The 15,657-nt window shown below is 35.0% G+C and overlaps 1 protein-coding gene across 4 annotated transcripts in view; it reads left to right on the top strand.

Annotated features, from left to right (window-relative positions):
• NCK1 (NCK adaptor protein 1) overlaps positions 1-12,097 on the top strand; it is an 88,379-nt gene extending 76,282 nt beyond the window's left edge. The window contains exons 1-3 of one of the 4 annotated variants that reach the window (XM_036745818.1): positions 1,217-1,326; positions 5,974-6,686; positions 8,848-12,093. In XM_036745818.1, coding sequence (XP_036601713.1) covers positions 1,293-1,326; positions 5,974-6,686; positions 8,848-9,042 — 942 coding nt within the window. In that variant the 5' untranslated portion in view covers positions 1,217-1,292 and the 3' untranslated portion in view covers positions 9,043-12,093. Of the gene's footprint in view, positions 1-1,216; positions 1,327-5,973; positions 6,687-8,847 lie in introns of those variants that run through there. The other 3 variants (XM_036745815.1, XM_036745816.1, XM_036745817.1) reach the window with 3 other exon arrangements.
• Positions 12,098-15,657: the final 3,560 nt, after the last annotated feature.

Below are 15,657 nucleotides of genomic sequence, written 5' to 3'. Positions count from 1 at the left end.
AATTTATCATCAGTAATAAAAGTAAAAACTAATGCTTTTGAATAGACAATTGTAGCATTTTCAAAACAGTAACAAAATTTGTCACAGATTTAGAGTGTGATACAACACATAGAACAAATAATTTGCAAGCATGAAATCAGCAACATTCCAGAGTAATTTTAAGCACAGAATATTAGCTGATCTAATTAGCTAATATTAGCTAAGTTGATGATCACTGACCATCAGGTGATACATTTGAAGTAACTTTTGCTTGGATCTTCAGAATTTGAACAATTTGTGAACATTATGCTTAGAGGTTTAGATGATTTGTCCGTAGTTACTGGTAAAGCCAGAATCAGAACCAATAGTTTCTGATCTTTTAAACCCTATATTCTCAACAAAACTGTACGTACATGCTGATTGAAGGACATGGAAAGAGCAAGTAAACTTTCTTAGTCAGCCAAGGATATATACAAGTCTTCCAGTTTTTCTAAAAATTACTAGAAGTTGTTAAGAAGATAGGATAAAAGTTTTTGACATTTGGCAAAGGATATTTTTAAAATTAGTGTGATGGGGGGGGGATTCTGATTTTAGTGCTTATTAATGTAGTCTTTCAGAAACCAAATTAGGTATCTTTAAAATTATTTGTTTATACAAGAAAAACCTTACTGTTTTCCTGACAGTAGTGATGATGTTTTAGTCAGCTGTTTAAGCCACAGTTAACTAGTATGTGATTTATTTCTTTTCACTTTTATGGTGCTGCTTTTTTAGGGGAACTTAAAATGCTCTATGAAATCTGTTTTAAGTCATTTGTTCATATAGCTGGAATGATGTTAATAATCTAGTGATTTCGTCCAGCTAACCATTTCCCTGTACTTTAAACTTTTGCACGCAGCCATTTGTTATTTTGGAAATTCCCCAAAGTAATTAATGGACCAGACTGCTCCTGATTATACGGGTTACTAAGAGTTAAACAGAAAAAGAAAGGGAAAATACCAAAAAGGATGGAGATAGTAAATCATTTTAGTAAATAGCAAATGATTAGGCCACCTTTTAAAAAATTTTTACATTTGAAACTTAAGAGTGTTTTTTTGTGGCAGACATGACATACTTGTTAAACAAGTTCTTGTAAAGATCAAAAGTTTCGGAATGGGAGAAGCCTCAGAAAAACTTTTATTGTTTGGGTATGGGCCAAGTCACATGGATTGGGTGTGGGGAGTTTCAGTGTTGAAGAACAGACCAGGAAGCTCACTGAGAATTATCCTGTGCTGTATGACCAACTGAAAGAAAGAGAACACAGGATTTTGAACAAAATGGATTGGTTGAACATCATTAAGGACTTTTTCAGTAAGTTTAAGTGTTTATTAGCTCCTTAAATCTGCTTCAGTATTTGTGTTTCTTTGAGCTAGACTTTCTCTCTTTAAAGATGTAAATGTTCCATAAAAAAGACCTGGCCTATTTATGTTTTGTCATAAAGTTGATGTTTTTCATTTTTTGTTATGGAATATGTGACTAATTATAGGGAATTTTAAATAAAATTAGTTCTGTCTTAGATGAAGCTAGAGTACTAAAAGTATTTGTAGAGTGGCTAGTGACACAGAGATGAAAATATAGATTATTCCAGTATGCTAATGTTTTCTCTTAAAATCAGCATTGAAAATAGAATAAAAACTTTGGTAAACCACAGAAATGACTAAAGTTCATATGAACAAGTTCACACAAATGAGCTTGAATTTTGAGTTATTATCTTTGAATTTTGAAGTATTTTAGCAGTAATTTTTTTCCTTAATCTTCGGAGGGAAAAAAGATACAGATTATCAGAAGCTAGATATTGGTTATAAACATTTAAAATTAACCCAGTTACAATCTGTAACCAATAGAGGTTGATATTTTTGTGTATGTTTGAACACTTTGGAAAAGTTGCCAAAACTCCTTACCGACTAAAATACTAAAAGAAAATCGTGTACTTGTAGGATTGTTTTTGACGTGTTAAAATGATACGAACTTAATCTCTATGTCTTCTGTGGGCTTTTTAAAAATGGAGTTTTTGTGATCACATAGGTCTGATTTGATCTACATATGTGTTTGTTTTATTTTTCTGTAAAACCAGTTAGAGATAATCAATTTCTCCTATACCAGAGGCATTTGAGGAAGCTGAGAAAAAAGTTACCAAGGAACTTTGTATTTGCTCTCAGAAGCCAGATAAGGGCTGAGGAAGGGAAGGTGCCCTGCCTTCAACTCACACTAACTTTCCGACCCTGGGCAAATAATTTTTTCCTCTCTAAAATGGGGGTAACAATACCTGTGGTATGTACTTCACAGAATTCTCGTGAAGCTCAAATGAGACAATGTTTGAAAAATGCTTTGCAAACTTTAAAGTGTTATAAAAACAACCTTTATTTTTTGAGGAATGAATTAGGAGATGAGAGAATAACTCAGTTACTCAGATATTTGAAAATGTGTCTTGTGGAAAAAGGAATAGGTATGTTTACTCGTTGTAGTCCCAGAGCACAGGATGAGAATCAACAGGTAGAAGTTATAGAGAGGCAACTTTCAGCATTTAACACTTAGAGCTGTCTAGTGAATGGCCATTTGTGAGAAACTCATTTATTCATTAAGCATTTATTAAGTGCTTCTGATGTGCCAGGCTACGTGCCGTACTGGTGCTAAGTACTAGTAAGACAAAAAAAAAAAAACCAAAAGAAACCAAAAGTCCTTTTCCTCAAGGAACTTGTGGCAGGAAAACAATGTACACAGAAAACTAAATGAAATTCAAAATATATACAAAGGAGATATAAAATCATTTTAGAGGAAGGGGCACTAGTATCTGGAGATGAGGGGGAGGGGCAGATTCCTGTAGGAGGTAGCACTTGGGCTTATTTTGGAAGAGATGTTCCACATGGAGTGAGGAGCTGGGTGAGATACCCTTGAGAGCAGAAATTCTTAAAACTTTTTTTGTATCATGGACTCCTTGGGCCTTCTGGTAAAACCTATGGACCCCTTCTCATAATAATATTTTAAGGGCATAAAATAGAATACATAGGATTGCAAAAGAAGATAATTGACAGAAAATTATAAAAATAAGTTCACAGACCCCAGTTTACCTGTTCTGTAGCCCCTTTAAATCTAAGATGCCATGATAAGGTGGCAGCCAGATAAGAGTTCAGAATAAGGAGAGAACCAAAGGAGGAAAATATGGTATATGGCTAGAGGATCCATCATAGAAAGGCATTAAGGAAAGAGATCGGAAATTTCTTGACCAGTCATTTCTGGTTCCAGATCCAGGGGGAGGGTGGATATTAACTCTATGGTTATCTCTGTGACCTTTTTTTGACCACATCATGAAAAAGATTAGTCGTTAGGTGGATACATTTCCTTCATTTCACATGTTATCCAGATATATTTTTCTTTTTAAAATTTTCCTTTTTTTTTTAAAATTATGGACTTAACCTAGCAATCATTTTCAAACACCACACTTTTCACTTACATTCTGTTTTCCTTTATCTAGTAAGTAAATGGCTATAATTGACTTGTGGAGACTTTCTTGGTGGACCTTCCACCACAGGCAAGAATTACAAGTGGAATTTGATGAGAAAACCAATGGCAAAAATAGGACATGAGCGATGACTGACTTTGATAGACTTAGCTCTTCTCAGCAATGCATGTATATGTAGAGCCTTTATCAGATTGCACACCATCTTGAGGAAGGGGGCAGGGAGGGAAGTGGAGAAAGTTGAAAACTCAAAAGCTTATGGAAGTGAATGTTGAAAACTAAAATAAATTAATTTGAAGAAAAAATAGGACATGAAGTTTGGAGAAATATATGGTTGGTTAAGCGATTAAGAGCATGCTGACACATCAAGAACTGGTTAGAGTGAAGAAAGATGATATTTAACTGTGGTTGGGAAGGGGGTGAAAAAAAGATTGATATGTATGGGTTAGGGATTTTGACTTCTGTGGAAGCCAAGTGTGCATCTAGTTATTTAGGGAATGGTAACATGCTTGAACTACTCCGACATTTTAAAATTGAATGCAACTTTTTTGTTTGTTTAATTCCTTTTCCTCTGTCCCTCCCCCAGTTCCTGTGCTAATCCCTGACCTGAGCCAGAAGGTGATGAATAGAAATACCTTACATTTGTATAACACTTAATTTCTAGAAATGCTTTCATATTTATTCTCTCATTTGATAGCAGATCAATGAGATTGTTAACTTAAAGACCTGATCTGACAGTTGGATACCACAGTCACTGGCCAGTGGTCCACACCTCTGGCTGTAAACAAGACATCCTAACTATATTCTGACTCTGAAGCATGAAAGTTGAAGGGATTAATACCGTAAGATTACTTATCTGTATTTCTACTTTTAAGGATAAAATGAGCAACTACTATTATTTTCTTCTCTGTGATTTCAATGAGTTTGCTAGTCTAGTTCTTCCTACTAATTTAGTATGTTCATTTGGGTTTAGAGGTGATTTCTTTAGGATATCTTAAATAGAGAGAGAATGGTAATGATTAAAGACTATTTTTGTAATCAGCACATTTTACTTCTAGAGTTGACTTATTTTTTGACCATCTATAATAAATTAAGTCTTTTTGTTTTCTTTTTGAATTGTGGTGCTTTTTAAAAAAAAAACCCAAAAACTTAACACCGTCCCTGCCCTATGACATTAGAATCTTTCTTTGAGACAGATGAGGGGTATAATGGATAAGGCACTGGGCCTGGAGGTAGGACTATCTGAGTTCAAATGTGGCCACAAACACTAGCTGTGTGACTTCGGGCAAGTCATTTAACCTTTGTTTGCCCCAGTTCCCTCAGCTATAAAATGGAGATAATAACACACCCCACCTTGCAAATAAGATAATAATTGTAAAATACTTAGCACAGTACCTGAAATGTAGTAGGCATTATGTAGATACTTCCTTTTCTCCCTTCTACCTTGTAATAAGCAAATATAATTAATTAGCAAAACAGTTCACTGTGTTGGCTGTACGTAAAAATGCTTGACTCCCTTTAAACCTATATAGTCTACCACCTCTTTGCCAGGAGGCAAGAGGTATGCTTACTTCATCAGTCATTGCATTAGTTATTTCATTGACCAGAGTTTTGAAGTGTGTTTTAGTGTTGTTTTCTTCTGTATTGTTATAGTTATATAAATTCTGTTTATTTTGCTCTGCCTACAAATCTACAAGGTTCTTTACATTCTTCGCATGAGTAATTTCTCACAGTACAATAATATTTCATTGTGTCCGCATGCCATAAGCCGTTCCCCCAATTAATGGATACCTACTTTTGGGGGATTTTTAAAAGTAAGAGCAACAACTATTTGACTTGTGTATTGATAGCTTTAGGTTTTAATCTACTTTTTTTTCACATGTGCATGTACAGTTTTCAGAAGTAGGACTTTTAAAAAAGAAAATATATTAAAGTTCAGGATACTATATTACCTGCATATAATTATTCAAAATAATTATAATAATTGCTGACACTTATATAGTGCTTACTAGATGCCCAGCAATGTGTTAAGCACTTTACAATTATTATTTGATCCTTACAACGACTCTGAGAGGTAGATGTTGTTGTTAACCCCATTTTACAGGGGAAAAAAAAAACCTGAGGCAAACAAAAGTCAGATGATTGCTCAGGGTTACACAGGTAGTAAGTGTCTGAGATCAGATTTGAATTCAGGTCTTCTTGACTGTAGGCCTGCTTCTCTCTCTATTCTTATCTCCATCCATATTTCTGTCTGTGTTGCTTCCATCTATTTTTTGAGCTTCTGTGAACAGTAAAAGAGTGGCTATTGTCAGTAGATAAATTATGTCATATGGATAATAGGATTTAAGTCCATATCACTAGTGAGAAAAAAATTTTATGTTCATTCCCAGAAAGATGTGCCACATTGAAATTTGAAGACTTTATGAATAATGATAAAAGGATAACTTCTTTATAATTATTGCTTTCTTTTTCTTTTTCCACCCTAATTTTTATGTAAACAGGTATTGGAAAAGTGAAAAGGAAACCCAGCGTGCCAGATTCTGCATCTCCTGCTGATGACAGTTTTGTTGACCCTGGAGAACGTCTCTATGACCTCAACATGCCTGCTTATGTGAAATTCAATTACATGGCAGAGAGGGAGGATGAATTATCTTTGACAAAAGGGACAAAGGTGGTTGTCATGGAGAAATGCAGCGATGGTTGGTGGCGGGGGAGCTATAATGGACAGGTTGGATGGTTTCCTTCAAACTATGTGACTGAAGAAAGCGACAGTCCTTTGGGTGACCATATGGGCTCCTTATCAGAGAAATTAGCAGCTGTTGTCAACAATTTAAATAGTGGACAGGTGTTACATGTGGTACAAGCTCTCTACCCATTCAGCTCCTCCAACGATGAAGAGCTAAATTTTGAGAAAGGGGAAGTGATGGATGTTATTGAAAAACCTGAAAATGACCCTGAGTGGTGGAAATGTCGGAAGATTAATGGGCAGGTGGGCCTGGTGCCAAAGAACTATGTTACTGTCATGCAGCATAGTCAACTAACCTCAGGATTGGAACCGTCACCTCCACAGTGTGATTACATTGGCCCATCAGTCACTGGCAGATTTGCTGGCAACCCGTGGTATTATGGGAAAGTCACTAGACATCAGGCCGAAATGGCATTGAATGAAAGAGGGAATGAAGGGGACTTCCTCATTCGGGATAGCGAATCTTCAGTAAGTCATTTTTCATTGATAAATAACAATCAGGTTCTCAGTTTTCCTTAGAACTAGAAACTATGTAAATAAATCCTCTGATTTGACATTATTTCTTTGTTAGGTTGTTTGGTTTTGCATTCTGAAATACTGTCTTGTGCATCAAACTGAGGAACTGAGAAAATTAGAAATTGACCAAATCAGAATTGATATTGGTTGTGAAAAATGGAAACTAAAATATATTTTAAGTTGGGAGATTTGCCTTTGAATTAAATATTCAAATATTTTCCTATAAGAATATAGAGAAGTCCCAATTTATAAATAGACTGTATTCCAAGTTTCTTTGCATGTTGTTTGGAATTCAGCAGGCATTTTCCTACCCCTCAAAAAACCAAAACAACAAAACCAACATCAGTGATAAAATCTGTATTATAAATGATAATTCCCAGGTCAGTCTGTACGGTATAGGTTTATTTAACCTATAATCTACATATCTACATAGAATTAACCATTTTCATTTTAAAATAAAGGAAAACAATTCTATGTTAATACTAGTAATGAAATAATGCTGAAAAAGCAGAAGAAATAAAAATGGTTAAAAACAAATGAACCCTGACACTATTATAATACTTTAGTTTACAAGTGTTTTGCATATGCTATTTTATTTGTTCTTCACAACAACCCTGTGAAATAAGTACTACAGTTATTATGATGACCTTTTTACAAATGAGAAAACTGAGGCTGAGATTGTTTCTTGCCACAGGCCACAAAATTAATAAGTGCAAGGTGTGATTAGAACCCAAGTCCTCCTGACTTGCTACCTATCATGCCACACTGCCTCTCAAATGGGCAAAACTTGAAGGCACCAGGTTAATTTCAGGAGGATATGTTTCGTAGTAGATAGAGATTTGGTGGAGTTCTAAGAAGGGTTTTTGGACGTTTTCAGGGATCTTAAGAGGTTGATTACATAAATTTACTTTCAGAACTTAGTTGCTTTCCTTTTCTTAATGGGGCAACTGGGTGGCTCATTCAGTAAGCTCACTGGACAGAGTCAAGAAGTTCTGGGTTCATATTCTGCCTCATCTGCTTAACTGTGTAACCCTAGGCAAGTCAGTGTATCCTCTAGCTTCAGTTTCCTCATCCGTACAGCTAGGTAGTACCTCTCTCCCAGAGTTGTTGAGGACCAATCGAATTAACATATTAAACAAGCCTTAAAGTGCTGTATAGATGTTAGCTGCTATTTTCTTTTTCTTACTCATATAAATGTGTCATAAACATGGTTTAGCAACCATAATTAAGGTTTTTTTTTTTAATTTCAAAAGGAATTAAGGGGGACAATTTTCTTGAGGTATGAGAGGAGGATGGATGCTCAGTGTATATTTATGCCCTGGCCCCCCAAAAAAAAGATTGTAATTAGTGGTTTGGAAAAATAAGTGGCTAGCCAAGTATCTGTGCCGCACAATGAGGTTTTGATAGACGTTAGGTTAGATGGTTTCTTGTGCTAATCATTGCCTTGTGGTGCCATCAGCTCTGTATAGCTTACTGCTGTCCACAGGAGTGAGAGGTAGGAGAAAAGGAAAGGATTAGTGATGGGGGAATTAATGTGGTGGCGTGTAAGTCAGTGTCCAACTAACTATCGTTTCATATGTTTGGGAAGGTCAAAGTCATGTGTTTCTAACTCAGAAAACTGCCTGTTGAGAGGCTTTCTGGATTGCTATGGAACATAAAGGTGTAGTTTTGAGAGCAAATGACTGCATTTTTTTTTAATAGATATTTTTGCAAGGCCAAAACATTTAACAGAAAATTTCCTAATGTACTACTGCTTCCTGTTGTGTAACTTTGAAGGCTTAAATTAAGTCTCTGCTCTGGAGCCTTTTGGATAGTTGTTGCAAGTTCCCTTGAAAAGCTTCATGTTCCTTTTTCCTTTAGGACAATCATTGGTTATTCAGAATTTTTTCCTAAGAATTTTTTGTTACCAGGGACTAATTGTAAGGAGGTGCATGAAGCATTGTTGTTCCATATGTTTATCAAATAATCTTTGCTTGGGGGTATAAGTAGATTTTGTCTCACAACTGAGAATTTATTTATTGTAGGCATAATCTATATTAAAATTGTGATAGCCATATCTTTAATTTTTAGTAAAGATGACTAAAGTTCTAAATGTATATTTGTTTTCTTTTAGCCAAATGATTTCTCAGTATCTTTGAAAGCTCAAGGGAAAAACAAGCATTTTAAAGTCCAGTTGAAAGACACTGTTTACTGCATTGGACAGCGTAAATTCAGCACCATGGAAGAACTTGTAGAACATTATAAAAAGGCACCAATTTTTACAAGTGAACAAGGAGAAAAATTATATCTCATCAAGCATTTATCATGATAGAAAGATGACCAGAATAACTGCTGCAAATTTCAAATTAGAAATATAATTGAAGACTAAGAAGATGTTGGTCCAATCGTGCCAGACCGGAAATTGATGTTTTTAACTCTATATGAAATTGACTATAATACATATGTATTTTTATTATAACATAGCAATGCACATATATGCCATTTTATGTAAAAAAAAAAACTTTGTAAAGCAATTGCTTCCATCTTTTGATTTTCAGCTTTATTGTTACTTTTCCTTTTTCTTGTTTCCAGTAATAAGTTCTATATTTTTTCATCATCAGTTCAGTGAAGGACAGACATCTTTAAATTATAGACATCCTAAATTACTTATCCTTTATTTTTCTAGCAGGGTTACCGTATTAGGCAATTGCTTTTGTCACACTGTCTCTTGAAGTATAAATTTATTGTGTCCGTATGATGAAATATTCTAAAATAAATTTCCCTGGAAATACTAATCTTTCCTATGTAGGACTGAAGAGCAATAATCACTGTAAAAGATTAGAGGTGGTTTCCAGGTGCCATTTTTCTCCTAAGCCATTGTAAATACCAAATAAGCCTGTCTGTCTTAGTTTTTCAAAATTCATTCACTGCCTGTGTTTCATGTAAAACATGAAAGTTGGAAGAAATTCTGTGGAGTTTTAATTTACAGCTATTGAGGGGGCAGGGGAAATACCCTAAAGAACTGAAGTGCCCTTTTCTAATTATTCTCCATCTGTTACTTGTGTGAAAACAAAGCAATCTCTGTGAGATACATTTAGCTTTTAAAACGAGAAATGAACTCTATAGTGTCGTTTTTTCAAAGGGTTTCACTTCAGGATGTATTCTTTCTGTGCCAACAAAAAATAAGAAATGGCAAAGTTTTGGGGAAAAGAATAAACTGTAAGATACTTGACTTTTTCCTAGGCAACATCAGCATCTGTTAGACATAATTTAAAAAAAATTATATCCTACTCTCTGCTTTCTAGTTTTGATAGGAGACAGTCAGGATTTGTACCTAAACACTAAATCTAGTGTTTTGTTCCCAGATATGCCTTACTTTGAAGAATTTGTGAACCGATCCTGCTTTTCTGTGGGAGAAACAGGACTTATTCATGTAGTTATGGATTTTATTTCAAAGTCTATTTTTGTAGATGCTCTTTAATCGTGGGTTTTTTTTCCTAACCAAGCACATTGATTTCTAGTGGAAATATGAGGCATGACTATAGTAATTAAACTAATTCTGTGTGCCTCATTGGAAAGTTGGTATCATTACTTTATAGTTACACCTTGTTGAGTATTTTGCTTTATTCACAGATTGAAACCTGAAGATTTCAGCTGGACGGCCAACTGAAAATGCTTATCAAAAATTAATTTCAGATGTTTATTAGAGCTACTTCATTTAGTAAATGGTGGAGAATCAGTAAAAATATAAATAATGAGCAATATTTTGTGGAGTTTTAAGGTTAGGATGATCCTTTTGGTTTTTTAAGCAAGAATTCTTCAATGTTTCTTAAATATGTGAACTATTTATCTTTCTGTGGCTCTAAATGTTATTTACAGACTCTTAATGAACCAAAAGAACTTTAAAAAATTGAAGTCTGGAAATTTAATTCAGTTTTGAAAAACATAATTATCTTATACATGATTTTGTCTTAGTTATTTATTACTTTAGTGTTGCCACTGGGTGGCAGTCCTGGCTTCAGAAACTTTGCTAATCTACCATAAAATGATAGAACTTTCCAAATGTTATAAAGGCAGTGCTGTTAAGGTGATCAGCATTATTCCTCTTCTGCTTTTCTAGCTTAGTTAATATTGATCTTTCTAACTCAGTGACACTTTGTTTATAAAAGCTAATTGTTGTTAGAAAACTTTGATAGTAATAAATGTGATGTATGCTTACTATTTTTACAAATTTTACTTATCAGGAATAAAAGTAGATCATTAGACACACCAATTAATACTTCTGCAGATTTACAGGAATACCTATTGGGAATGGGCCTCAGTTCCTTCATATATAAAATGAAGGGATTAGACCAGACACTCTACAGACCTTTAACACTGTAAAAAGAGAAGGAATAGGTCCAGTCTCTGCAAATAGGGTAGAATTTACCTTCATTGTGGAAATGTTTTTTTGAATAATGAAAGATTAATGCTTGAGAGTGTCATAACTCAGTTCTCTTCTCATGTATTGTGTTAATGTTGAATGGGATTTTCAGAAAGCAGCTAAGAACATGCATTTCTTGACACAATTAGGTCATTATTGCTGTTGCTAAAAATGCCTTGTGGAGGTCAGTGATGTCCATATTTTCTCGTATTATGTCCATTCAGGATAATGATCATGCCAAAGTGAACCACATATTTATTTTATACCAGTGGGCTGAAATATTTTCATGTAAGCCTAACACACCTAAGTGATATATATGCACAGTTTTTTTTTGTATTACCAACCTTCTTTGCTCTTTAACCTCATTGTCGCTTCCCAGTATCCTTCTTTTCTCATAGATAGAAAATTCCCTTATGACAAAAGAAGTTAAGTAAAACCAGCCAACACATTGACCATGTCTGAAAGTATATGTAGCATTCTATATTGATAGTCCCATCATCTGTCTACCAAGAAGAACAAAGTATTAATATTAGTGAGCCATGAAAAAATTGAATCAGAAGAATCCAGAGCAGCATAGGCAGACTTGAATGAACTGATTCCAATATAAGTAAGCAGAGCTAGGAAAACAAAATAAATGACTTGCCAACATTGTAAAGGTTGGGGTGGTGGGGTGGGGGGAGAAACAATACATTAATTATATCTGAACTTCATCCTGGGAAAAAATGAAAAAATGCACCTTCTTTGTAGAGGTGAGAAGCTGTGAGTGTGAAACATTGCATATACTGTAAAACTCAGTTGGTGTCTTAGTTTTGCTGAACTTATTTTTTATTTCTCTTTTATTTGTTGCAAGGGATGGCTCTCTGGGTAGGGAATGGGGAAGAGCTATGTTCAGAAATGAAGGTGATGTAAAAATATATAGCAATAAAAGTTGAGGGGGAAAATAAAATATGTTTCACCAGTCCTTGGCAATCAAAATTGACCATTATGTTAATTTGCATTCTGATATCTTTTAGTATTTTTTTTCATTAGTATGGTCACTTTGAATATTATCCTTTTGGTTTTTCACTCCACATAAGATCATATGACTCTTCTCAACATTTCATATTTCTCATTTTATGGCCTAGTAATATTCTATTACGTTAATGTCATAATTTGTTCAGTCATTCCAAAATTGATGGGCACCTACCTGGTTCCCACTGTTTTTGCTACCATAAAAAATTACGCTATGAATTTATTTTGGTCTACCTGGGAACTTTTCTTCTATCTTCAACTTCCTTTGCAGGATTTACTATTGTTATCACTGGGTCAATGTAATTTAGTTACTTTGCATAATTTGAAATTTTTTTTCTCAATATTTGGAACAGTTTGATTGGCCAACAGTGTAGTTAGTATGACTGTCTTCCTATAGTTCTTCCAACATTGAATATGAAGATACTTTATCATCTTTACCAAGCGGTTGGTCGTGAGGCAAAACCTCGGGGTTGTTTAATTTACACTTCTCATTAGTGATTGAGTATTCATAAATGCATATTCATAATTTGCAGAAAATAATACCTCCTGAGTTAGCCATACCATTTCTTTTTCATGTGTGTAAAGAAAAACTTGTGGCTGCTTTGTATAACAGTGTCTTGCCCTCAGAGCTTTAGGTTTTTTTTTACTTTGTGTGCTTGGGTTTAAAGTGTGCCAGTAAATCCAAATGTAAACACACACACCCATTCACAATATAACCCCTCCCCAAAACTGGACAAAAGAGTTCCTAGACTCTTTCCCTCTCCCTCTCTCCCTCTCCCCCCCCTCTCTCTCTCACTCACATGCTCTCTCATAGTTTTAAAAAAGGAAACAAATTATTACTGTAATTGGATTAGCATAAATGACATACCTTACAAATATTTACTGAAGTAGAGTTATGAGCAAACTTTTTAGTTGAATCTTTGACTGTATAGACTGCTTTTCTCTGCCCCCAATCACTCTTAAAATTGACTTATATAGGATTAAAATTTAGGATCCTATTCTAGAAAGTAAAATACAGGGAACCCCAAAAGTTTTAGTGCAGTTTTAGTTTTAATACCTATTAAAGAAGCTTAAAACTGCACTGACTTTTGGGATATCCTGTATAGTATCCTCTTTATTCATATAGCACTTTGAGGTTTACATGATGCTTTCCTTCACAGTCTTGCAAGTACTATTTTCCTCATGTTGCAAACGCAAAAACTGGCTAAGCGCCTTGCCCATGCTCATTCATCCATTAAGTCTTAGAATTGGGCTTTTAATCCAGGCTTCCCAATTGCAAGTCCATCATTCTTTCCATCACACTACACTTGGGGAAATTACTTCATAAGTCATCTTCATTCCCCTATCTTCAGGAAGAATTATGAATTACCTATGTTTCAAAGAATTCTAATGGAGGCAGGGGTTCCAGCTTGCTTGGTTGAACTAGATGCTTGCTCCAGCAGTGCCTTTATACTGCATAGCAGTTTTTGTGGTAGGAAAGAACTGGAAGTATTCAGGGTCCATTGATTGAGGATGAGTGTAATGGAGTATTATTTTCACTAAGAAGTGACAGGAATTGATAAAAATATAGAACTATGAATTAGTAAAAGTGTGCTATTTATAAAATCATTTATTAAAAGTCTACTATGTATCAGGACTTTTAGCCACTTTGGGATACAAATACAGTAAAAATTCCTTTTCGCAAGGAGATTACATTCCAATGGAGCAGTTAACAATGTAAAAAAGTAGAAATAATTGAATTCAAAGTAGTTTGAGAGGGAGGCTATTAACAGTTGAGGCAATCAGGAAAGCCTAAGTGTAGAAGGGAATGCTTGAGCTGCTTTTGAAGGTGGAGATTTCTATGAATTGGAGATGTAGAGAGTATACTTCAGGCTTAGGGGACAGCCAACATTGGAGAGGGGAATTGGAATGTCATGTGTGAAGGCCAGACAGAAGGCCAGTTTGCTGAATTTGAAATAGGAAGGGAGAATAAGTTTATTTAAAAATGTATTGGGGGGCAGCTAGGTGGCACAGTGAGTAGAACACAGGCCCTGGAGTCAGGAGGACCTGAGTTCAAATAACAGCCTCAGACACTTGACACACTAGCTGTGTGACCTTGGGCAAGTCACTTAACCCCAGTTGCCCTGCCTTCCCCTCTAAAAAAATGCATTGGGATTAGGGTTATTAAAGGGCTTTAAAAGCTAAATAGTATGTTTGTTTCTAGTCAGGCAGTCACCCAATCAGATCTTTGCTTAAGTAAAATAATTTTGACAGCAACGTGGAAAATGGCCTGGAGACCTAAGGGAAGCCAATTAGGAGGTTATTATAAAAGCAGGGGGTGGTGAGGGTTTAAGCGAAGGTGGTGGCTGTGAGAAATAGAAAGGATTAGGTGTGGGAGATGTTGAGGTAGAAATGGCAAGATTTGGCAACTGATTGGATATTTGGGGTGAGAAAGAGGGAGAACTGATGTATGGGTATAGAAATGATAAACTTATGGGAGTTGATGAGGTCACAGAGTGTAAGAAGAGAAAAATAGGACAGAGCCTTTTGAATACCCTCATTTGGGAGTATGATCTAATAAAACAGCGATTGAGAAGAAAATAGTCAAATGCAGCCGATAGGTTGAAAGGGAGGAGGACTGAAAAAAGACCACCAGAGTTGACATTTGAGATCTTTGGCTATCTATAGCAATGTAACCGGAAATTGAGCGATTAAGTATAAGCAATGGGGAAACAAAATTAATACTCTTTATAGATGATGTGATTTACTTAGAGAACCCTAGAGAATCAATTGAAAAAAACTAGCAAATCTGCAGGATATGAAATAAACTCCCATAAATCAGCTTTTCTGTTTATTACCAACAAAATCTAGGAGAAAGAGCTAGAGAAATTCCATTTAAAATAACTACAGAACACATTAAATACTTGACATTCTTACTGCCAAGACACACAGAGGAATTACATGGATACAACTACAAAACACTACACACAGAACTAAAGAAGTGAAGGAAAAAAATTCATCTGGAGGGACAAAAAGTTAAGAATCTCCAGACAATTAATGAAGAAAGATAGGAAGGAAGGGGACCTAACTGTACCAGATCTTAAACTATACTATTGGTAGTAATGGTCAAAACAGTTTGGTACTGAATAAAAAATAGGTTGATTAGTAGAAGAGATTAAGTACACAGTATGTAGAAGCAAATGGACACCATAGCCTAGTCTTTGATAAAAGTAAAGATCATGGCTACTGGGCCAAGAACTTCCTATTAGACAAAAACTTCAAAAAATTGGAAAGCAGTCTGACAGAGACTACACATGGAACAACATCTCATACTGTAACACTAAGTTAAGTCATAAAGGGTGATCTCATAAATTAGAGGAGCAAGAAAGAAATTACCTGGCCAATCCACGGATAGGAGAGTTTGTGAGCAAATAGAAGATCTCAGAATGGTAAAAGGGATGATTTTGATTATGTAAATGAGAACATTTTTGTGCCATCAAAAGCATTCAACTAAAATTAGAAAAAAAAATA

This window comes from Trichosurus vulpecula, chromosome 2, assembly GCF_011100635.1.
Source record: "Trichosurus vulpecula isolate mTriVul1 chromosome 2, mTriVul1.pri, whole genome shotgun sequence".
Lineage (NCBI taxonomy): Eukaryota > Metazoa > Chordata > Mammalia > Diprotodontia > Phalangeridae > Trichosurus > Trichosurus vulpecula.
The sequence above is the reverse complement of the archived record's forward strand: the minus strand, read 5'-3'. Positions and strand labels throughout refer to the sequence as shown.